At 40.0% G+C, this 25,949-nt stretch overlaps 1 protein-coding gene across 1 annotated transcript in view; it reads left to right on the top strand.

The window, feature by feature from the left end:
- The window catches only part of rnd2 (Rho family GTPase 2), a 31,674-nt gene extending 6,000 nt beyond the window's left edge, over nucleotides 1-25,674 (top strand). The window contains exons 3-5 of the mRNA XM_005726132.2: nucleotides 19,716-19,825; nucleotides 23,036-23,170; nucleotides 25,346-25,674. Of these exons, the coding sequence (XP_005726189.1) occupies nucleotides 19,716-19,825; nucleotides 23,036-23,170; nucleotides 25,346-25,615 (515 nt within the window). The 3' untranslated portion in view covers nucleotides 25,616-25,674. The remainder of the gene's footprint in view (nucleotides 1-19,715; nucleotides 19,826-23,035; nucleotides 23,171-25,345) is intronic.
- Nucleotides 25,675-25,949: the final 275 nt, after the last annotated feature.

Below are 25,949 nucleotides of genomic sequence, written 5' to 3'. Positions count from 1 at the left end.
CAGTGGGTTTTGCATTCCTCAACACTTTCCGCTTGATTAATATTTAATGGACAATGAATGAACTACAATCACAACGCAGAGCAGATATAAAATCAACGGAGTCTCCTCTGCACCCAAACCTATGGCTCACTGGAGGTGGAGGATGCTCAGAATGTTCTATCAGACCTGATATTATCTGAGTAGGGACTATGCTGATCACTAGAGATAACTTTGTCTGCTCTTGGCTTGTATAGTCTTTCAGCTCGCCCTCTCTGAATTACCACTGCAGGACTCAACATTAAATATTTAAATACATAAATTCTTAGATTTCTTCACTTTCCTCTGAACAAGTTCCAATTTTAGTTGCTCTATAGGTCATTGGACTTGTTGGAAAGTAGCTGCAGACTGTAAATGCACCTTTTGTTTATTTTTGTCAACACCCTGATGGGAGGATGACGACATCATTTCAAACGCTGTTCACAAGTTGTTCATACTCTTTGCTGAACCAGCCCAGGGCAATAGCTGCCTAAACGAAAACAGGTTTTGATGATGCACAGAAAGCTGGAAGGCACTCACCTGCACTGGGAACCTGTTCCAGCTTGACAGTTTCAGGTAATGAGTAAACAGAAGAAGTGCAAGGCTGGTGAAATACTGTAACCTGAAATAACCGTTTGTGTCTCTAATTAAACAAACAATTGTTGAAGAAGTTTAAAAAGTCTGGTTTCACACACAAGTTTTTGCTCACAAACAGCATACAATGCGACAATTATCTTTTATATAATTTCAATTTTTAAAGAAGTTATAGAAATGGTTACAAAATAGTTCATTCCTATGATCAGATATTTTTTACTATTTGGTTTTTCTCAGATATTCAGTTTACTAACATGTGAGACAAGAAAAGTAACAAATTGTTACTTTTTAGGGAGTGATAAGTCATCAGCTGGCATTTTGGTAAGTATTCTACTTTCATCCAGGTGACTAATTTTGGATTACTTCAACAAAGGCTTGGTGGATCCTTGGTGGATGAATCCCTAGGATCCACTGATGATCCCTTGATTTATACTGAATGACGTTAACATGACTTTCAGTTTTATATCTCAAACTGATGGTTGCAGGGTGTAGGGGTTAACACAATCAACTTGCATGCAACAGATGCCCACTTTGGCACAAATCCAGCATCAGAGGACCGCAAGCAAGTGGTTGTGTCAGGAAGGGCATCCAATTTGAGTCCTGCATTAGCTCCATGTGCTGTGTTAAACACTTGGGAAATAAGGGATCAGATGAAAGTACTTAGTTTAATATCTCAAACTCATGGCCTTAGTTAGAGAGATTTGTTTAAGACTAATACTTTTTTGTCTCAGTTAGCAGGATGATCAAGATAGACAGTGTTTAAGCTTACTACAAAGACATTCATTTTGACTTTGTAAGCATTATAGTGTTTAGCAGAGCACCTCAGTGCCTAAGTAAGACATCAAAGAGCTACTCGGCAAACATTTAAACTCTGAACAACCATCTGCTGATGTTTTTTTTGTCATTTTCTATGTTTAAATTGTTCCAAAATTAAAGTTTAACTGATGTTGTGCACCTTACCTCAATGACGGTTCGAGGTAGTCCTTGAACGCACTGAAGCACTGGCATCAATGGGTTTATCATACTGACATCAGGGACAGAGAGGCAATAGTTGTAACAGTCCGACCGTGTAACAGATGAGACAGAACTCAGATGTACATAAATGTAAATGGCTTAAAAATTCTGTTTATTTATGTATGTTAAAATGGTCTATAAACAATGTCAACATCTGTCTATGTTTCTGTTTTTTCAGGATGATGATGTTGGCTGCAGACTCTAGATAAAGCATAACAATCCATCTCAGGTGTAACTCTGGATATTTTGTTTGTAGAAAAGAATCCACATTTCAAGCTTACTGGCTATTTTTATTTTCATGGAAGCACGATTGGCACGGTTTGGGGAAAAATACTAGATTTGTGACTGTTGGAATTTTGCAAAGCTTGTAAATAGATTTTGGTCTTTGTACCTCCAAGTCAATTCTATTTAATTGAGTTTTATTTATAGAATGCCATTTCATAACAACAGCTGCCTCAAGACACTTTCTGGTGTAAGGTAAAGCCCTTTGACAATCTCCATACACAGATACTGAAATGCCTGTGAGGATATTTTTGGAGGAGGGTCTATCACTCAGTCCTTTAGGGCTTCCTGAGCATGATAACAGAATGTATCTTCTGGTCCCTTTATGTCAACCACATGATTTTAATTTTGGGATGAGCCTGCAGTCTTTTTGGTAATAAAGTTAGCAGATAAACCTGCAAAACAAACAAAAACCCTGTTAATTATAATACTATATCTTAGAAATAGAGAGGTAGGTCTACCTCGTGTTGTAAATAACTGAGAGAAATTTAGACTAATCTTTGCTTCCTTTTTCTTCTTCGTCTTTTAGAACAAACTCTACCCCTAAACTTTTTGAAAAATGATGGCCTTGTGCATAGTGCTTCACTCCATTGCACCATGACTTTGTGAGTGGGTTTGTAAACAATCGCTTCAAGACAGCTGGCACTCCTGGCTTCTGGGCTGGATGCCTTTATTCTGGAGCAGGCAAGCAGTACTTTGTGAATTATAGTTGGATTGTATCAAGGAATCAATAATCAATGGCTCTCTTTACATTAAAGGAGGTGTGGGAGAAGATTAAGGAAGCTAAAAGAGAACAAGTGAAGAGTTGAATTCATGCATCTTTATCTGTGTACTATCGGTTTATCCCCCTCTTTTTGTTCAGCTGTCGATGTTCTCCATCTCTGATTGCCCATTAGTCAAGACATCACTTTGTTGGGGTCACTAGCAGTTAGGAATGTGTTAAGCAAGAGGTGTGCAGAAATGCTGCATGAAGGCAGCCAGGCACACTGATGGAACAAACAGGCTGTAATTACCACACAAAATGTCTGCTCTCTCAGTGAAACTTTGACACACACACACACACACACACACACACACACACACACACACACACACACACACACACACCACAGAGTGCAGGCTGATGTTCTGTACTACATGTGCTTACATATTCCTACCCATTTTTACATGCATACAAAAGCACCTCGAGTTGTCCAAATGCCCATCTGCCCAGCACTTCTGGCAGGTCCCAGAGGCTGTAGCATCCGAGTCCTTATGACCTTCTTCAGTGAGAGGAACCTGTAAATGTGCCCATGGATACAGCTATAAGCTAAGACTCATCAGCACACGTTCCTTCACCGCATCTCAGCCTCCGTGAACTGTCAGCTTAATGTGGAGCACCAGGCAAAAGTGTATAATCTGCTTAAATAGTATGTCCACTGCTGAACAGTACTGCACACTGCTGATAGGCTGCATATGGCTTTTACTTAGCACATTTATACAATGACATATTAACTAAGTACAGTGATAAGTTATTAGGCACTGAACATTCACTGGATAGAATTAAAAGAAGTCTTTTAGAGTCTTAAAGCTTTTGATGAGTTCATACGGACTCTTAAGTCTTGCCACGCTGTGCTACTGACAGAAAAGGCTTAAGCTATTATAATGACAGATGCACAAAAAGTAATCAAACTTTGATTGCAGCTGTTTTTACTAAAAATGACACAGAATCAAAGGGACGAGGAGTGCAACATGAGAATATATTAATATTAATAGTGTTGATGCATATTATTTTCAGTGGTTGATAGAACTGGTAATGTTAGACAATACTTATAAGTGATAAGACCTATAAATAAGCATTTTTTAAAAAGATTATATCGAGTACAAAAAATATCACATAGCATATTTATTAATATTGCCTAAACCATATGACAAGGCATATAACTAATATTACAGGTTATTTAAAATGTATATGTACAGGTAGTCCACATATCATGACTTATAAATAGGCCTGTTCTTTGTAGTTTTTCACAACTAGTTGTAAGATGTTTTATTTCTTATGTCTAATTATTGTCTTATCAGTCTTCTGTGAAGCACTTTAAACTGTAACAACCTGGGTAAAAGGTAATATACAAACAGGTGATTGATAATATGAAGAAATGCTTAAATGTGTTAGTTGTCCTTCTTTCCTAATACTTGTGTATGCATAAGAGGACACAGGCAAAACACATTTCCTATTACTGGTTATTGCTATTCTGTCGATTGAAAGTTGAAGGCAGTGAGGGCAGTAAAGAAGACAATGAGCAGGTACAGCTATTTTATTTGAAAAGAAAATGCATTTGACACCTTTGTTAGATGCGGCAAATGAAATGTTTTTGTAAGAAACAATTTAATTTTGTTTCCCAGGTCAGCCTAGATGTGCATCCTGTGACTTTATTTAACTTGAAACCTCAATATCCGATTAACTGAACCACACTTGGGCAGCACAAACAAATCGTGCCGCCTAATGCATCATGATTGCAAACTGCAACAGCAGTAGTCTTTGTTCAGAGTTATCCATTAGCTCTCAATGAAATACAATTCAGTGGTAAAGACCGAGCAAAGAAAAAGGGAAATCCACATCAATCAGACGACCCCGTATGAGGAAGCACTTGGCAACAGTGGGAAGGAAAAACTCCCTTTTAACAGGAAGAAATCTCTGGGAGAACCAGGCTGAGGGAGAGACCATGCCTGGTTGGGGATGAGGGGTGGAAGACAGGACAAAACACAGACTGAGGAAGAGAGTCAGAGATTAATAATAACTCATGATTAAATGCAGAGTGCTGTATAAACACATGGTGAGTGAAAAGAGGTGAAACAAGGTCCATTATGTGAAGCCTCCTGCCTAGCCCCAAGCCTGTTGTAATATAGTGTGGGAGGGTTCAGGGTCACCTGATCCAGCCTTAACGGTAAACTCATTCAAAAAGAGAGGTATGCTCTTCTTTCCATTCTACTTTTAAATATTATAGGCCTGCAGTCTGAGAGCAAAGTCCTTTAATGGGAAGATATGGTAATACGATGTCTTTAAGATACGATGGGGCCTGATTATTCAAGGCTTTGTGTGTTAGGAGAAGGATTTTAAATTAAATTCTGGGGTTAACAGAGAGCCAATGAAGAGAAACCAATATAGGAGAAATATACTCTCTCTTTCTACTCCCTGTCAATACTCTTGCTGCAGCATTTTTGATCAACTGAAGGTTTTTTAGGGAGTTTTTAGGACAACCTGATTATAATAATCCAGCCTAGAAGTAAAAAAATGCATGAACAGCATCAGTCTGAGACACGATTTTTCAAATTTTTGAGGTACTGTGTAAATGCAAGAAAACAGTCCCACATAATTGTTTAATATACACACTGGAGGAAATATCCTGGTTAGAAATGACTCCAAGATTCCTCACAGAGGCCAAGGTAATGCCTTCCAGAAGTAAGTATCTGGTTAAACACAGTAAAAAGATACAGTAACCTCTGTTTTATCTGAATTTAGGAAATTAGAGGCCATCCAGGACTTTATGCCTTTAAGACATTTCTGCAGTTTAACTAATTGTTGTGTAACTTCTGGCTTCATGGATAAAGCTGGGTATCATCTGCATAGCAATGAAAAGGCTATGCCATATAATGTTACTGCCTAGGGGAAACATGTATAATGTAAACAGAATTGGTCTTAGCACAGAACCATGGAAATCCACAGTTAACCTTAGTGTGTGAGACTACTGCCTCTCCATTTACAAGAATGAACTGGAGTCTCTAAAATAGATATGATAGAAACCACTGCAGCGAAGTAACTTAAACACTACTTAACATCGCATGCTCGAAACTCTGTAAAAATATTATGGTGAATGGTACTGAATCCTGCACAGAGATGAGTCAACTGTCACTAAAGCTGTTTCTGTTCTGTGATGAGCTCTGAAATCTGATGGAACCTCTTCAAATATGCCATTCCTTTGCAAATGATCAGTTGACTGTTTTATCACTACTCTTTCAAGAATTTGTGAGATTAAAGGAAGGTTGGAGATTGACCTATAATTAGCTGAGACAGCTGGGTCAAGTGATGGCTCTTTAAGTAATGGTTTAATTACGGCCTGTGGTACGTAGCCCAGTTATAGAGATAGATTGATCATATTTAAGATTGAAGCATTACTTAATTAATGGTAGGACTTCTTTGAGCCGTCTTGCAGGAATGGAATCTGATTGATATGTTGATGGTTTGGAGGAAGTAATTGCAAACCTTAACTCAAAAAAATGAATTGGAGAGAGAATCTAAAAGAATATCAGTTGTATTGAAAATACCTCTACATAATGATATGTCTGGGGTGGTTATGAGCATTCTTTCTCTAATGGTTAAAGTTTTATTTGTGAAGAAATTCCTTAAGTCATTACTAGTTAAGGTTAAAGGAATGCTTGGCTAAACTGAACTCAGACTTTTTGTCAGCCTGGCTACAGTGCTTAAAGAAACCTAGGGTTGTTGTTGTTTTCAATCAGTGATGAATAGTGAGATGTCCTAGGTTTATGGTAGGGTTTTTTTTATATAGAGCAACAAATTCTTCTTCCAGGCTAAATGAAAATTTTCTTAATTAGTGAGATGCCATTTCCCTTCCAATTTATGAGTTATCTGCTTTAAGGCGCACTGCTTCTGTCTCTATTTTTGATCTGTACCAGCTTCTAAGGGAAATGTCTGTTATTTAGGCTATGTGACTGTGTCTGGAGCTTTGCAGACAGACTGAAAATCTCATAAAGTTCATTGCTGTGTGTGGTGCCTATCATATTGTTTCATTATTTTTATACTGTAATTTGATAGCAGCAATAGCAGATTTAACTAAATTAAGATTAGTTTTCTGATACTCTTTCTGATATTTGTGTTTTTAAAAAGAAAGCACACAATACATAGAAAAAAAGAAACGAGTCATGGATATCGTGTGATCGAGTGACGATGGGAATAGCTACAGCGTTGACACTTTAATCTTAATGTTTCTCAGCTGACCAGAGACATAATGGGTGCTGTCGAAGGACGCACAGGCAGCAGCTGGGGCACAATGAGGCTGAAAAGTGCATCTGCTGCCTCAATCAGTAGTCAAAGAGGTTGGGGGAATGAGGGCTTGAAGTGACTAGAAAGAATAGTGGGTGTGTTTACCATGAGAGCAGGTTGTGAGAGCAGGAAGTGTTCACTAGATTGACATCTAGAGAAAGGAAACAGAAGGAGCAAAAAAGGAGAGGTATACATCTGTGCTTTTCCCACATTTGTGGGCTTTGTGTTTTAAGGCTTTTCTTTGGGGATCTGTCCCATGCCTTGGTCCTTGACACACAAATGCCACTTTTTTTTCAAACTGCTGTAACCTCTCCAAACAGTTGTCTATACATACATATGACAGTATGAAAGAGTCATTATGAATTTATTGCAGTGCTTGTATCAGTTGATTCTGTTAACTCTGCAATTCTGTAACCTTCACTGACCTGAATTAAAAGGATGTAAATGATACAGATATACTGTACCTCTTCCTTTAACCCCATTCCAACAATTGTATCTCTAAAAATCAACTCTCCAATCACACTTTCAAAATGATTCTTACAAAGGCTTTATTGTATTACTTAAACAAGGTAAAATTACACTCACATTATTAGGTGTACCTGTTCATCTGCTTTTTAACACAAATATCTAATCAGCCAGTGACACCGCAACAACCAATGGTTCTAGGTGTGTAGACAATTTCACAATGACCTGTTGAAGTTCAAACTGAACATCAGAATGAGGAAGAAAGATGGTTTAAGTGACTTTGATTGTGGCATGGTTGACAGGCTGGTCTAAGGATTTCTGAAATCTACTGGGATTTTCTCACACAGTCTTGAGGATTTACAGAGAACTGTTTGAAAAAGAGAAAATGTCCAGTGAGTGTTCTGAGTGAGAATGCCCTGTTTATGCCAGAGGTCAGAGGAGAATGGCCAGAATACTTCCAGATAACAGGAAATCAACAATAACTCAAATAAACACTCATAATAACCAAAGTATGCAAAAGAGGATCTTTGAACACACAACGCATCAAACCTTGAATCAGATGGGCTACAACAGCAGAAGATGACACTTGATGTCATTTCTGTCACCTAAGAACAGGAAACTGAAGGTACAAGTTACACAGGGTCAGCAAAATCGGACAAGAGAAGACTGGAAAAACATTATCTTTGTTGTTGCTGACCATCTCTACCTTTTATGACACAGTGTACCCATGTTCTCATGTATGCTTCCAGCAGGATAACATGCCATGTCACAAATGATCTCAAACTGGTTTCTTATACATGACAGCGAACTAACTGTACTAAACAGCTTCCACAGTCACCAGATCTCACTTCGATAGAGTAGCTATTGGATGTGGTGGAATGGGAGAGTGACGTCAAGGATGATAAATTTGCTTTAACTAAGACGATCGGGTCAACATGGACCAAATTCTCTGAGGAATGTTTCTGACAGCTTGCTGAATTTATGCCATAAAGAGGATCCAACGCTGTGTTATAAGTCATGTATAAGTGGCCAGTCAGCTTAAAAAACAGCACCAATAATACGAATATTACTAGTATTACCTAATAATATTACCCAATCCACTTAGTAAAGTAGATTCAGTACTAGCGGTTGGTGCTTAAATATTTATACAATCATAAAGCACCTTTATGTCATCATAATGCACTCTACCTACTCCCCTCATCAGCAGCACATACACATTGATGTCTTGTCTTATACTTCGCTGCACCCCCTCAGTCTGTGCACCTCAGTCTTTTCCAGAGGGTGATTGGCTGTGTCGGCATTATCCTTAAAGAGATGGTGAGTGACTACAAAAAGGGAAGTAAAAATGTCTTTTTAATGTCCTCCATCACTCGTTCTAAGTGTCTGCCCACACAAAGGAATCCAGTGACACACCAAGAAATTATTGATCATATATAAGTTATTTGAAGGGCATATTAAGATGACCAGGTGAGCTGCAGCTTTCTTAGTTTAAAATGTAAGCTTATATATTGTAGCTACATTATTATTGCCCAAATATGCTTTGGCCATTAAGCTTGGTTAAAAGCATCATTTTGCCCATTATATATTCTCATAGAGGAAATTATGTTCTTCTTAATCATTAATTTAACAAATATACAACAGATGATAATTCTATTAAAACTTTTTTGGGCTGCTAATTTTGCTTGTTTAATCTTACCCGGTAACAGTAAAAAGTAATTACGCTTAATACATATTTATGCAGGTTTTAATTAAATGTCTCACAAGAATGTAATATAAAACAAAGTAGGAGTGCATGTTTTATTTAAAAAATGTAATGACTAAAAAAAAAATCACTGTGTAACCTGGAGAAGTAATAGCATTACAGTAATATCTAATACCCCTCCAGCACTGTTCATGTGGGACACAAACTAATCCACCCTGACACTGAACCAGACGCTTGCTCCTTTTCAAGCTGCAGCAGCGGCAGGAGCAGCAGTGAATTCCTCTGTCATTCAGTCAGATGGGAAATCCACCCAGAGAACCATGGCTCTGTGTGTTTTCACCCAGTCCACTCCCCTCTGCTGACTGCAACTGTACCCGATTCCGCCCCAGCTTTGATCAATTCACTTCAAACAGCCACACTGACTCGTTCTGCTTCTCATAAAGCTAACTCTCAGTCCTGATGGCCCTCCACCTCCAGAGGAGCAAAACCCTCTCAGCATCTGTCTGGAACCCATCCGAGCGTAAGGGGATACACAGAGAGAGGCCATATTTCACCTCCATCCTTCACCTCCCACCTGCACCTCACTCACGCACACTTGACAGATGCCATCATTTATGAATGACTTTATTTATAAACAAGATCCAGCCCGCTCTTTTTCTCACTGCTGCAACTTTTGTGGATGTGAAATTGCACTTGAAGTAGTGTCTTGTCTATCTGTTGGCCTCCCGTTGGGGTTGCAGAGCGGGGAGCTGGGGTGGCGGGGGTGCATAGATAGCTGAATGATAGAGATGCGCTTGCATGGCTGTGCAGCAGAGGAAGTGGAGGAGAGGATCCCCCTTTTTCACTCAAGTTTTCCTTTCATATATATGTGGTTGTAGCTGCTGACTGAATATTCTCACCTCTGCTTTCTTATCAGACTGACAGCTGTGGACAGAGAAGCCGCAGTCAGTGTTATTACAAGTTTTAATGAAAAGCTTCCAGACTGGGTACAAATTCCGAACGGAGAGTATGAAACTCAAAGGTGTAGGGGAGTGGGAATAAAGGATGTGATCACTCCTTTTTTACAGGTGAAAAGGAATATAAAGACATGAGTTTGAATACTGTGTATGTGTGTGTGTGTAAGAGAGAGAGAGGTGATATTTGAGCAGGGCTGAGAGCTTTCAAAGCAGATTTCATTGTGGCATGGCAGTCCCCAGTGCTCAAAGAATTGGGTGTCAGTGGGTGATGCTGGCAGCGTTGGCAGATAACTTGAAACGACTTGGAGAGTTTTCACAGACTGTCAGAATTGGCGCTTTAAAACAAAACAAAACACATTCTCCGTCCTCACCAGATGGTGGTGTTAAGGTGGTACAGACTCGGAAAACTGCAGCCACTGGGGTTTAAGCCAACTTTTTTCAAACCATTTTTAACCTTGAGTCAAGTGATGACTGTGTAAAAAAAGAAAGATGGACATACCCACCATAATGTCACACACTGGTTTTAGAAGCCTCAGCATTAGCATTTTGGCACCATCATGTTTGCATGGTCAGAAGTGAACGTGTGTGGATGATAGGGTAGACTTGGCTAACAAACATAAATACCTGCTAATTAGTGCTCAGTAATTTACAATCACTCACTACAACTGTACTGGGAACACAATCCTCCACGCAGCAAGCCATAAAAATTGCATTAAATATGCTCCAAAAGGCTTTAACACCACAGTCCCAGTAGGCGGGTTGAGTTCTGTGACTGGAATTAAGGAGAGGTGAAGCCTGGTAGACAGCTGCTGCCCCAACAGCCCATGTCAGAATCCACCTGCTGGGCAGATCAGCCCTGGTGTTTGCCACTAAGTTTAAACTAGTGTGTATAATCTGCAAGGATAAATGCCTCTTTTATTTATGTGCAGCATAGGGCTTGGTGTTGAGTTTCATTTCCTGGATGAATGGGTGGATTTGTGGTCGAGCTGTGTGTGTTGACAAACTTGATTAAATTAGCAGGTATTAAATAAGCAGGTTATCTATTAAGTATCGTGCTGAGCCCCAGGGTGCTTGGGCTCTCACATTCTGGGGCCTCTGGATGTCTGGGGTCTGGATCTCCTCCATGCCTGCTTCATGCCCTGGTTGGACGGGGCTATGGCTTCCTACACCCTCTAGAAGACCGTTACATGGTGAAACCTTTTGAATACAAGTGCGCTGATCCACATAGGTGTGCTCACGGGTGTTCACTGTCCATAGACATAAACTACACCTTTCTTGGCTGCTACCTCAAAGCACATTGTGCGCTGTCTATCCTGCGTGCTGCTCCACAACATTCAATATTTACTGCTGTTTACACTTAGCTAGATTAATGCGATGGTGTTATGTTTATTATGTTGCTCTCTTTTTTTTGCTTGTTTTCTCTTCTTTTTCTCTCAACAGGTGATCCAGGAGGTTTTTTTCTCTCTCTTTCTCTTTTTAAGCGCCCTTTCTCACTGTCCCTCTTTCCCTCTGTTTTTCTTTTCCTTCATCTTTCCTTCTCCTTTTCCTATCCCCTAGTCATGTCTGTCTTGTCTGTAACAACTGAAAATAAAATAAAATAAATAATAACAAAAAAGGTCGATCAAATGGACCAATACGGCAAGGCCGTGATTATCCACTTGGTAAAGTAAATCCATTGGGTATCCTTGTTGGCCTTCAGACAACAATTCTGACGGCTAAAGAACCAAATGGGACAACAACAAAAAAATTATCGTGCTGAGCGACTGTGAAATTATCTTTTAAATTCCCAAATTTGCAGAAGATTTTTAACCATGTAGTTAAAATGTACACAGTATGGCAACATTACATCGATTTTATTTTCTTCTTCTCAAATAGTTTTCTATATTTTGGTCAGAAAATCACTGATTTAATTTTATAACTAATGTTTTATTTTGTTTTATCTCATTTTTAAGTCCTTTTTTAAAAATCAGGGTTTAAAATTGCAATCCTACAAGCTAATGATCCTTGTGAAAAATTACTCCTCCTCTAAGATTCTTCTCTATCTGAAGTTGAGCCGACAAAAGCAAAACAAAAAGATGGATCTATGTTGGAGATATTTAAACCAGATTTTTGTTTGAGCTGCAAAATGATTGTGCATGGAAAAAAAAAAGAAGCAAAAAACAAAAAACTGTTATGAAGATGGTATTTGTTGTCCTTTAATTCTGGTCTGTTTTTTTTTTTTTTTTTAAATTTGGATTTGGTGGATTTGGACCCACCAGTCTGCTGCTTCTATTGAAGCAGATGAACCTCGATGTTTGGGGTAAGCCTGGAGACTATAAAAAAGATGAAAACTGGGTGTGTGCGTGCCTCCTGTACATAACCAGAAGTCATTCACAGCTACTTGAGTTCCTCACACAAACAAATGTTTGGGAGTTTTTATATAATAACATCTAAACACACAAAGATCCCCAAAGGTTTAAGAGTAGCCCAATGTAGACTCCCACACCAGTCACCTATTTCTCAAACAGTTCGCAGGGGAAAACCAAAGTACTGACACATCTGGTGTGTTGTTTTTTTTAATATATCAAAAGATGAAGTGAGAGACAAAGAAGCATAGTGATCTTTAAAAGAAAAACACAAGTTGAACCACAGACACAGGAGATGAAATGCATAGCTGTTACTGTGATGGAATGAAAGTGTGTCTGTGTGTGAAGCAAGGAGTAGGGGTGAGGAGAAGCTGAAAGGGGACACAGTATTCTATCTCTATACCCCTGGGGCAACCAGGAGACAGACAGTAATGCTGCTCTGTCTCCAGCCTGCACTGTCAGTACTTTGGCTGGCCCTTCTTTTCAACCTTCGATTGGATGACAGACACAGGTATTAACTCCTTGGCAGCAGAGCTCAGAGCAGATCTGTGGAAGGTGCTTTATGCTCTTCAAAGGCTGCACTTCCTCCACAGGGAAGTGTGGGGGCTTTGATCAATATCTTCTGCGTATAGGCTGCAGACATGCAAGGTTAATGACCATTTAACCCAGTGTCACCTCCACTGTCCTGGCTGTGCACTAATGCTTTTGAAAACTTGACACAGCCATCTCTATTACAAATCGGTAGCTTTACCTGTGTGTGAGAAGTGTGTGTGTGTGTGTGTAATATATGTCAACCTGAAAGAGCAGCAAAAGATGTAAGCATAGGTCAGAGTTCAGGCCAGCCGGGGTTTGGTAATTACAGGATTATTATTTTTCTTGTTTTTGGTGGCTGTGGCTCCAAAGATGGAGCAGGTCATCAGCCAAGCAGGAGGTCAGTGATTCGATCCTTAGCTTTTCCGGGTTGTACGACAAACTGTCAATATACTGAATGCCAAAACTCCCTAGGATGTGTGTGTGTGTTTGTGTGTGTGTGTGTGATAAGAAAGAGGTGTATGCAATGAATAAAAAAATGTGAATGTGGTGGAGAGTGGTCAGTAAGACCAGAAAAGTGTTAACATTTATGTAAGAATAGCTGCAGTTCATTGGCTTACATGTGTTCCATCTTTTTCACTTCATTACATTTCGTTTTCATTTAGGAATTCATTGCCTCAAGCTTCTCATATAAAGTGTATGTCAAGTATGTCTGAGCTGTAAATAGTCGAATTAAGATATTGCACAAAATCTGGCAAAGATTTCATGTCGTGGCGTAATATGAATGTTGCAATTGCAGTATTAGCTTTCAGGTCCAATATTTTTTAGACACTTTCAACATTTTGATGGGATACGCACAAGGTCAAGTCTCTACAATATATAACTTTATTTAAAAGCTAAAATTAAACATAGCTCATTTCTCTTTGACTATTAATGAATTACATATAGGTACTTATGAATTAGTTGTAGGGGATTAGACATGAATGATTTTTCATGTATGAATGACATGAAACTCTGAACATGCAGATTAATTAATTAATTAATTAGTTTCACACGAGGTAGTCTGTTTTTTAAATTAGGCTGGCACAGTAACACTGTGTTAAATCACAATGTGATATTTTTACGCATTTTTGCATGGATTCATCAAATTAAAATTACAAAGATTTTTAAGCAAGAACAGTGAGATGCGAAGTTTTTTAAAATAATGTTATAAATGTGTGTTAAACTTGTAATTAAAACTAAGAAAGTAAACAGATAAATGCAAAATCAAGCCGATAACTGGTGCGATCACATGTTTCCTTAGCAAATTCTGCCTGTTACAGCTGCAGCACTCTTGTTGCAGCAGTTTCTGTTCTTATCATTCAAAGATGGGTCTTGATTGCTTTGGCTGTAATGTGTTGTGTGTTGTTGCAGATTTAGATTGGTAATAATCTGATGCCTCTTTGATGGACGGATAAGATTGCAAATATAATCTCTTTGCTTTTTTTCCCAAAATGTTAGCTTTCTCTTTAAACAGCATTATTATGAAATGACAATTTAGCACTGCACAAACCAGCGTAACCTTGTCAGTGATGAATTAAATAGCTGAAGCAGGGACATGTTAGCTTTCCCCAGTATGACATGGGAAACATATCATGTAGGAGTAAAAATTAGAAGTATTTATTGGCAGGTCAATATTATTGGCCAATATCAGTTATTTACTGATAAATTAGTAGTATCCTTTATAATTGCTGATAATTGCAGAAAATTAAAGACCAGAGAAACAGCCAATCGTGTTAGGAGTGTTGACATTGCATAGTTTATTCACAAGAGGGCACTCTGCAGCTTCCCTCTTTGGTGATGTGTTTGGAATGCTACAAACACAATATCCACCTGGGAAAAAAAAGACTAAATAAATACACATAAAAATTGTTCAGGAACCAGTTTGCTTTGTGTATCTGAATAATAGGGAATAAAAATACTGGCTGATATATCAGAATATTGGATTTTTGTATCACCAAATATCGGCATTGATATCGGTCTAAAAATCCTATACTGGTCGGGCTCTATCAAAAATGTAACATAAATTATCCAAACGTGCTGGACAGTACTTCTGAATATGTATTTATGAAAAACCAGATGATATTTAAAGGTAAAAAAAAATCTCGAATTTGCAATATATGTCGTACTTTTATCTACTGGTTAGATTTTTTTGCATGACAGTTTAGATAAGGTCAGTGGCTCGATGCGCACCTGTATGGCTTCAAGATGTGGACTTCAAAAAGAACGCAGGCTTACATTCACATAAAGCACACGCTGTCTTGTACAGTAGTAGGCTACATTAGGTCAGAGTAACTACTTCCTCTCAAAGGGTGTCTTGGCAGCTGTATGTTTATTTCTATTTGAGCTGAGCCTTAATTGAGAAGAAATCACAACACAGCTTGGAGCTTCAGTGTTTGAAAGTCTTCTCAACCTCTTAAAGGTTGGAGCACCAACTCTCCTTTTAGTCACCTCTAATCAGCAATGCACTGAAGTGCCTTCAGTCTCCTGCTCTCTTCTTTCTTTCTTCCTTTCTAAGGCCTCGCAATGAAGCCATTTGCATCCCCCAGGTTGCTAAGATACTCTGCCACCGCGACTTAAAATGTTTTCCCTTCACACTGAAGGTGGATTTGAAGAGGAAAACAGCTGAAGGAGAAGAAAAAAGATCCCGTTTTCACTAATTTGGCGATTTGGTGACATTTGGGAGGGTGTTCGTTACCCTGCCTTTGTCTGCATGGGTGTTTTTCAGGATTTCTATATGGCCTAATGAGGCTCTAAGTTGCTGTTGACTCCCTGCCATATGTGCATGAACACATCAGAGAGCTTAGAGGCAAAGACCCCCCCACACACACACACACACACACACACTCATAATGGTTGGCTTTTTAGCTGCGCCTGAAATAAGCATGCAACAAAAACAGAAAGGAGATCATTCCCGCTGTGATATTACAGATTAATGTATTGAAAAATATAAGGTTTTTTGAAGTGTTGGATTCCCAAAGAATCTGCCCTGTTGCATGTTCTGTTTGTGTGTTATTGTGTTTTTTTTCCTTCTCAGCTCTATCAGAAAATGAGTTTTTCACAGAAGAGCTTTTGAATGAGCAGATAGAGAGCTGTCATGTCTCAGATAGATTGTCCCTACAGGAGAGTCGATGTGTCAAGGGACAGGAGGCATAAATGAAGTCATACCGCAAACCCTCAAGTCTTATTACTGTACATTAGCGCTCCACTAAGTTCCTGTCCGCCTCAGCATCCTCTGGGACATTTCTGGCCTTTGATGAAGCTCAAGTGATGGCAGACAAGGACTGCTTTCCTCCTAACTCTGTCATTATGTTTAGGTGCAACCTCTTGTGTGGTTCTGCAGTGTGGCTTTGCACTAATTAGTCCTGTGGATATAAATGCAGAAATCCACTTTCCACTGTGAGAGATCTCCTGTACTAAATTAGGCTAATGCTAGGCTAATGCTAATGTTTAAGGAGGTTTTGTGAGGGGTGTTTTATGCCTGTCCTTGGCACGGCGTGGCAGGGCCCCGCTTCTTGCCAGGCGTGATGATTTTTAGTGGTTCCTGCCAGGCTACGCTCCCCTCCCACACTCTTCTGGCCCATCCATCTCATGCTGCCTATGTCTGAAATTCAATTGACCTTTTGTTCCACCTCACAGTGAATGGGCACAGGCCAACTTCACCAATAGCCAACCCAGCCAGAGCTCTCATACCTCTTTATTTGATCTGTCCTGCCGAGTCCAGTGCTTTCATTACCTACCCAAACACCCACTCCAACCCTACCCTCAGTGACATCTTCTTTTATCTCTGGTCATGTCTTTTTGTTGGAGAAATGGCAGGAGAAAATGCTTTCTCCCTTTTTTTCCCCTCGTGCTCTTGATTGTTATGTTGATTGGTTTTTATTTGTGCCTGCTCGGCTTCTTTTAAACACAGCACTTTTCTCCGCTCGCCCAGAGGACTTTTTTTCCCCGACTTTGCAAAAGTGCTGAGGTAGCTTTCCTGTCGTTCAGGGCAGAGGAGCTCTGAATTGCTGTGCTGTGACAAGCCCTGCCGTGACCATGACCTGTCAATCATTTTGATCTTTGGGACTGACAAATTGATCCCAATGGCCTCATTTCAGCTTCTAATTACATGTTGAGTTAAACTAGTACTGTTGTCTCAACTTTGCTTCATCTGACGTCTTTTTCTCTTCATCTTGATTTTGCTTTAATCCCGTGGTTGCTACTCTCTCTCTCTGTTGCAAAAAACCGCTACACGCCCTAGCTCCGGCATCAAACTCATTAAATCTTTTTTGTCCCTACTCCACCCCCACAGGGGTGTCTCATTTCTTCTTCATCTCTAACCTTAGTACAGGTCTGCTGCACTGCGATACATACTAAAGACTGACTTCAGCAGCTACAGCACCTCATGTGTGACCGCTACCCATCACAGCTTGCTGTCTTACAAAGTGAGCTTTGCTGAGTGTCGGACTTGGCATCCTTTTCTGGGGATGTGGTTGTGTGTGCTTGTGTTAGTCCTGCTCTCTCAGCAATACAGAACTGTAGCAATATTGTGTTAATAAGATGAAGAGGAGACTATGAATTCCTGATAATGCCCTGCAAGGTGTAGGCTAAAATTACTTTTTCTTTCCTGTATATTGCACTGAAATTGCAACATAAATATTTTAAAGTTAGCAAAGGAATGTTGTTAAATGTATTTTGCCCAGCATCCTTAAGGATTTTGCAGAGTTCAATTGTTGTGGTGTTGCTGCTTGAGAGCATTCCTAATTTAGATTTAATGTATTATTTGTGTCTTCTGTTCTATGTCCAGGTGCATGAGGATGTGCAAAGCTGATCAAACATGCCATTAGCTCAGAAGTGCAGTGCTGCAGCTAAACTTGGTTTCTATGCATCAAATTTAAAAAACAAAACAAAACACATGTATTACTGGTTTTTTAAGCTGCTGTAGTCTACTTGTGGTTACAATCCACTTGAAAGCTCACTTGCAACCCACCTCTATTTGTCTGTGCTGGGTTCCTACTGTTCCTCCTCCCACCTCCAACTATTCAGAAGGGCAGGGAGGTCCTAAACAGGGCCATATAAGAACTACAAATTACTGTAAATGGAAACAATAATCTTCTTTTGACAAGCATCATTCATGTGTTAAAGAGTCAGCCAGCAGATAAATGGTTGTGTGCATGTGGTGAGCAAGATTTTATAAAAAATTAATTGAATGCTATTTTGAAACGCACTATCTAGTCACCACACTGTGAGAATGTGGTAATATGTATTATTGCCAGCTGTAGGGGGTAGCAATTTGTATAAACAATGATATCAAAGTCAGTAGTGTTAAACCAAGAGAAATCTGAAGCCACTGTAAACAAAGCATACTTGTTTTTTCTCTGATTTAATTGATATTTCAGGTCATTTTTTTAAGCGTTTGATGTTAATATGGATTTTTAGTGACAAACAAATGTCAGTAAACAAAACCATTCCAGCTTGTGAGGATGTGACAGGCAGCCTGTTGCATTGTTCTCAAAGAGCAATGAGCAGGTCACTACAGGAAAGCAAGCTGAATGATGGGGTTGCGGGCCGCGTGCAGCTATTGTCACATACTCATTCCGTCATTAACAAAGAGAACATAGTGATGCGGGGTGTAGTGCTTTTGTGCAGAACACCAGACTAAAGCATGCAGCTCTAACAGTCTGTTTATTGTGTGGCAGGTCAGGTTTGGTATGAAGCACAGACACACCAAACAAACATAAACTTTGGTTTTGTATAAATATTAAAAATCATCAGCTTGTATGAACCTAAATCATATGTTTAATCTTCCAAAGCGTTTAATATTTATTTACGGTGTAATGTGATTTGCTAATTTTGGCAAATTTGATGCACAATGTGACAAACCTTTGAGTTATGGAGGCTTGAAATTTATGCAGAACATAAGGTCTACAGCAGCTTCTGACGGTAGGAGGGAGGGTGCCCGTGGCCGCAGCCACACATCCACGAGAGCCCAGATATTTTTACAAGCCTCCTAATGAGAGCTGCAAGAGAGCAGGAACTGTGGAAGTGAGCAACTTGTGGAAGTACAGAGGCGCCACTCTGCCCTCAAATTTGATCAAGGTACAAAATTGAAAAGCAAGAGTGGTGAGAAGCGTGTGAGCGCATGTGAATCTCATAGAGTCTAAAAGAAAATGGAAGATTTTAAATCAAGGACCATTTGCAAGTGAGACAGAAAGAGGGATGAGATGAGAGAATTAAGGGGTTCAACCTTTAGTTTGGCCTTTGTGCTGGCATTCGCTGTCGTTTCAAGATGATTATGGATCGTATGTACCAGTCCTCCAATTCTCAAGCCACTATAATTCACCTTTGTGTGTATGCGTGTGTATGTGTGTGTGTGCTGCTATGACTAACTCTTTAACATTCCTCCTGAAGTACTGTGACAGAAGAGGCACAGCTGTGTGGAAGCCCAAGAGAAAAAGATGCACAAATATGTGCACATAACTGCTAAGATCAAGGTTCATTTACATCTGGAGAGTGTGTTCGAGCTGCAGCATGTCGATGTGTGTGCCACACCGCCTGCTTTAATGGGCTATTCATGTATTAATGACCTTTGGATCACTTTCCGGGGGGTGTGCAGTATGTTTCTAATTGACAGAGTAGGCCATATGGTTGGGATGCAGAGTCTTGCAGGGTTAAATCAGGTTAAAAACAGTTAGGAATTTCCCCAAAGACACCATGACCTTACACCATATGTTATTGTGTGTTCACAGGTTCTTCTTATTACGATAATGTGAGGCCGTTGGCGTATCCTGATTCAGATGCAGTGCTTATCTGTTTCGACATCAGCCGTCCAGAGACTTTGGACAGTGTCATAAAGAAGGTCAGTATTTTTTACTCCCCCCTCAATACTTTGGATCAGCATTTAATATCGCAGTGAAAGTGGAGAACCAACGAAAAACCAATTCAATTCACTTTTTCCTGATCAGCATCTTGTATCGACTTAGATTTCTGTGCCAGCAGCTTTTCACGGCTTAACAATGGAGCAAATCAGCACTGAGGTTAAAGTCTCGCTTTCCTTTATCTCATCAAAACGTCCATGGATACTTGACCCGTGTCCCTGCAAGCAATACAAGGTCAATGCGAAGAATGAAATAAGAGGGCTTGCAGCCGGGTGGGTTCAAGAGGAATATCAGATACGCATATTAGACACACCAGACATATCAGAGAAGACATTTCAGAGAATGTTGAGGAGTGTTAGAAACAGACTTTCTGTGAACATTTAAAATATAAAATCTGAGTTTTATGCTGAATACTTCACTTGTTGGTGTCTGTTAACATTTGCAAGGTGGCTAATGGCTGGGAACAGTGCAGTTGGGATGGTTGTAATAGCCGGGTGGCGTCATCAAATGTGGTTTTGGACGTGTTTTTACAGCCAGTGGCAGATTGTGTGCCCACATAGTATAGTGAAACACCCATGGTGTAATTATACCCAACTTAATGGGTCTGTTTGCATGCATGTGTATCACGAAAAGCAGACCTGTGCCTTTTAGTGGTGTCTCATCTTGAAGCCATGTGTGTGTGAGTTTGCCTTTGAACTGCACCCCTTGTGGGCTGAAGACAGTTCCCATGGCTGGTCTGTTGACGTGTTTAGTGGTCTGAAGGGAGCTGCTAAAATGCCCCTGCAGACTTTTGTAGATCTAACCCGGGACACCATTTCTTTAACCCGCCAATATCTCTCCAGCCTCCGTGGAATCTGTCAACAGGGGAAGCAGCACTGCTCCTCAGCTTTAGCTTTTCCCATGCATCACTTGGCAGGGGGCTGCCATGACCCCTGCCCCCTAGTTGTCATCCCAATAATCCCTGAAACTCAGGCGCACATGGAAAACCTGTTGCACAATCACCATCCTAAATTAGACTCTTGACCTCCAGGAGCTAGGGGGGGGGGGTCACCAATATTTCTAGACGACAGCTGGGGGAGGAAAGAGGGTTAAACAATCAAAGGTTTTGATTGGATGTCATTGACAGAATGGGGATGTGCCTGAAAGGTCAGAGGTTGTTTTCGGTACAAGGGATGAATGGACACCCTGACATTCTGCACATGGCATGCGGAATATTTCAGTGCTGTCATATATTTGTGTTGCCAGGAGGAGACACTGTGTTGGTTCAGCTGAGTTTCAGTAGTGACATTTAATCTCAGGGTGATTTTAGAAGGAAGACTGCTCAACCTTTTCGGAACAGAACCTGAAATAGATTTTGTTGATGGAGACTGAGTAAGAAAAGTATAACACACCACACAGACGTCCAAACTAAGCTGGCACGAGTGAAAAAGTCACAGTACGTGGCCCTATAGCTGTTGCAGTAAAATAGTGAACATTGCCTTGTATCATAAAAAATAGGAAGTCTCTTTAATCTGATTAGAGGTAAAATATTTACCTGATTAATCCTGGATTGTTGACAGCACCAGTTAATCTGTGGCTTTTTTGCTGATCACTTCATCTTTGAGCCATTTTTCAAGCAAAACTGCCAAATATTTCTAGTTTTAGCTTCTTACTCATGATAATTTACAGATTTTATGCCACGATTTTTCCATTCCCGTCCTTTTTGTTTTGTTTTATGAATTTTTTAACAGTCTGACAATTCATTAATTAAACAATTGAAAATGTAAAATGTACCCACAATGAATGTAACTTTAAATAAATATCTACAGTTATCACCCCTTTCCATCACACTTAAGATTAATTAGTTGTCTGTTTTGCGCTGAAAATGCCAATAATGAGCTGCTTTTGTAAAATTTCACAAATCTGCCCATTTAAAAAATAAAACAAAAAATGCAAAAAACCCCAAACATACCCAATTTAAATTTGGCACATTGCACCGTTAAGGTCTTCTGTTTGTAGACCTCTGAAACACTTCCAGCACTGCTGCTGTTTTGCCCTTTTATTCATATGAGATTTTACCATGGAGCCCAAACTTGAGAGGAAATCAAACATCAAACTCAACTGACTTTCATGTGGAGGATATTCCCTGTTGATGAGATCTGCATATCTGCAGTGTCCAAGCCAAAAGGCAGTTCATAAAGGCCAGATGTACAAACTAAAAGAATGTACATTGTTTTATTTTTCCTTTTTTAATTTTGAGATTTTCGGAATTGTGCGCTGTAAATTAATTTCCCTGGGTCAGACTCTCAATGTTCTCAGGTGTCTGAAGAAGAGCATATGAACTGTGGGGTTCGTCACTGTGTCATTGTGCACCAGCACACAGAACAGTGATAAGTTTTTTTGGCGACACCAACACAATAATCGCTCATCCACACTGCTTGCCAGATTTGGCTTCCCGCAACTTTGTCCTCTACTGCAAAAAGAAATGAAAGCTGAAGAGTTGACATTTTGACACAGTGAGGGGATTCAGCGCACAAAAAGGGACTTAAAAGGAGCAATATCTGAAAATAGCAGCCATGCTGGAAGTGGTGACGACAAATTCAAAGAAAGTAGGATGCTTGATGTTTACTGGCAGAATAGTTGAACTTTTTCATTCCACCTGGTACAATTACCAAGGGGATTGTCTTCAAAAATGTTTGTTTATCTCAAACAAAAGTAAAACAAAAAATCATATTCATCATACAGCAGTATCCAGCAGAAGCTTAACACAACCTCTGGCATTTGTGGTTGACAAATGACTGGAACAAAATATTTAGTTTTGCTGACTGATGAATGGCTTTGTTGACATCAATTGATGAATGGATTAGTCAAGTTAAAAAGTCTTTACTGAATTATATTGAGTAATTTGCTGAGAACAAAATGACACAAGAAAGGTCACTGGGAACCAAAATCCCCAACCTTTTGAAGGCTGGACTTAAATTCCCACAAAAAAACACACCAAAGTTATGCATTTGTTTTTGCTGTGTTTGCTAAGCTGAACAAATGTCTTTTAGCAAGAGAGCATTAATCTCCCTCAAACTCAGGTATCCAGTGTCTGAGTAGCCAAAAGGTCATCTCTGTACTTCAGCAAAGGCAGCTCAGCGCTCAGTGCTCATGTTTGGCATAATCAAGAGTGTCTTTCAGTTTTTCTCTGTCGGCTCACGTTCCTGCAGTGGCAAGGAGAGACGCAAGAGTTTTGTCCAAATGCCAAGGTGGTGCTGGTGGGCTGTAAGCTGGACATGAGGACAGATGTCAACACCCTGAGGGAACTCTCCAAACAGCGCCTCATCCCTGTCACCCACGAGCAGGTGAGAGCTAGCAGATGATGGATATTAGAGGAGAATGGAGTGAGATAAATAATAAGATTGAGACTTGCAAGGTGCCCTGGGAAGACAGACAGATTTGAAAACAGATGTGGAAAAGAAATTAGAAAGCAATAAAGCGATAAAATGAGATTTTTCTGTGTTGTATCAGCAGAGGCATTACCTCTCTTTTGCGGTCCCACAGGAAAGGAGTGTGAGAAAAGGCTCATGCAACACAATAAAATACCACATGACTGCTATTAGAACAGCATTAAACCCCTCGGGGACATGTTGCTGGGGTTGGCGTTTTGGCCAAAATTTGCTGACAGGGAATGTAATGTTGCTTATGGCAAGGGCTGCGGAAGAAGCACAAGTGGTTAGTCTAGTTTATGTCTAGGGAAAAAATTTTTTCCCCCTGAAATGAAATATTCATGCAGATTTACAGATTTTCAAAATGCAGGATGAATAGAAAATGGACATTGATAAATGAGTGAGTCCTTTTATCACATGCTGCCATGACCTCTAAGCCAAGGGGATGGGGGAAAAGAGGGAGGGGATGATAAACTGCTCTGTAAATCTGTGAATTTTAATCAGCTTTCAGTGTGTTCAATTTGTGTGCTCTCCTGTGTTCGACATACAAAAAGTGGAGGGGCTTTTTTCACCACCATACAAAAGCCCTCAAAACAAAGGAGCCTTTTTCCCGCTACTGTCTAAGAGCTTACTGGAGGCTAAAAGCATGCTGTTTCTAAAAAAACTCAGCAACTGAAAAAAACAGACAGGTCATATAAATAAGACACATAAACAAAAGAAGAGTGACAAACCACGGAGGTATTGTAAAATAGCTGGGACCATTTACTGGCTAGAACCATAGAAAACATTTGTCATGGTCCTTCTCAGTCTCTCTTTTGGTTTGAGACACCTACTGTTTGCCTCTCTAATATGCCCAGAAAATGTGTGTCACATGGCAGATGCCAAAGCTGTGCACAATAAACATTTCGGTGCTCTAATCTAATAGCCTGTGTTGCTATCCTGTTGCTGATCTTTAAATTGAATTCCAACAGAGCTGAGAAGTCGCCTTGCGAATGACCACTGGGTGAACTCCAGACATTTCCACACTAATCTGCCCGAGATTCGATCGAGCATTTCCACTTGTCACTACAATCTACCTCTTTCCCCTCCCACCGCCACCCTGGAATCTAAATCTGCTGTTTCACCTAATGAGGCCTTCATCGCTTCTTATACACGCCTCAGTGCAGCTGTGATGAAAATCAAACCACTTCCACTTGAGATGAAAAGCTTTCTCTGTGCTGGAGAACATGCAGTTGTAGGGGTCATGGGAAATGCAGTTCTGTCTCATCTGTTAGATCCTTGGCATGTGCTGATCCTGTGTGAAAACAGCTTTAAACTCTGATCATTAAACAACAGATGAGGCTATGTAGTACTGTAGTGAAGGCAGGGGCTCAGGGGTTTTCAAATTAAATTTGTGTCTGATTTGATCACGAGCAAACAATTTACAATTTAAAATAACTCAGTTATTGTAAGTTTACTCAGGGGTAAGCTCTGGTACCTAGTGTGAATGTCTTCCCTGTAAATAGCCTCATAGACCATATCAAAACTGGCCCAGCGGATTCCCATCCTTTTGTTTTACTGCAGACTGAGGAGTCAGCATCTACATTATTCATGCTTCAGTTGGAGGAAATTCATTTATCTACAGACATGTTCAGATCGCTGGCTTTCAGTCATCAGTTTAGATCAACATCTATATCTCAGAATTGCTGCCTCTTTTTTGGGGAACATTTAGTTTTCTGCTGTTGAGCTATAGTGTCTGCTTATGCCAAGAAACAATGAAGGATGGAGTGCATATGGGGATATTTAATTTTCTTTTTGAAACACTGAAAAATGACATGAAGGAAACTTATGTCTTACACGACCTCTTAAAGCCTGAGGAAACTAATGAAAAGCCACTGTTGAGAGATATTCAGGATTTCACATACAAAAAAAAGAAGAATGCACAAGTACTCAAAATCACTGAAGAGAGGACAACGAATGTTAAGAGGATTTACACCATATGATTTCTGATTGTTAAAATGATGCGTGTTTTCCCTGTCTTCTTCTTCTTGTACTTTCAAATTTAGCTTTGCTTCCTTTTTCATTTCTTCTTTGCCCGTCTCCATGTTCCAGGGAAGCACGATAGCTCGTCAGATGGGAGCGGTGGCGTATGTGGAGTGCACCTCCAAGGTTTCTGAAAACAGTGTTCGGGATGTGTTCCACATCACCACCTTGGCGTCAGTGCGACGGCCGCACAAGCCGCAGCTTAAACGCAGCAGCTCCCGCAGAGGCCTGAAACGAGTCTCGCAACTGCCCCTTCCACCTCTGCCGGGTCGGACTGAGCAAATAGACCAGGCCCCGGCCATGAGGAAGGACCGGGCCAAGAGCTGTGTGCTCATGTAGAGACCTATCATTACAAATATATATATATGTATAAACACAGAAATATATATATGAAAGAGAAAGTCTATTTATTATTTGATGCTTTTTTTTCTCGTATTTTCCTTTTTTGCACTGCAGAGGAGTGAGAAAAAAGAAACACTGCACTGTGGAAACAAATGCTTTGGATTTCTTTCCTTTTTGTTGCGTGTGTGCATACTTTATAAGCTGTTTACATATTTGTTTTGTTTTGAAATGATGGCAAATTGGACTAAGCCTCTGGACATGAGGAAGCTGTGATAGTGGAAGTGCTGTCTAGTCCCTGGAATTAAAGTGGAATTAATTTCCTGAAACGGCT

The sequence above is a fragment of the Pundamilia nyererei genome, unplaced genomic scaffold, assembly GCF_000239375.1.
Source record: "Pundamilia nyererei isolate P.nyererei 1_Seehausen unplaced genomic scaffold, PunNye1.0 scaffold00018, whole genome shotgun sequence".
In the NCBI taxonomy this organism is placed as follows: domain Eukaryota; kingdom Metazoa; phylum Chordata; class Actinopteri; order Cichliformes; family Cichlidae; genus Pundamilia; species Pundamilia nyererei.
This window is presented reverse-complemented; position numbering and strand designations above follow the sequence as displayed.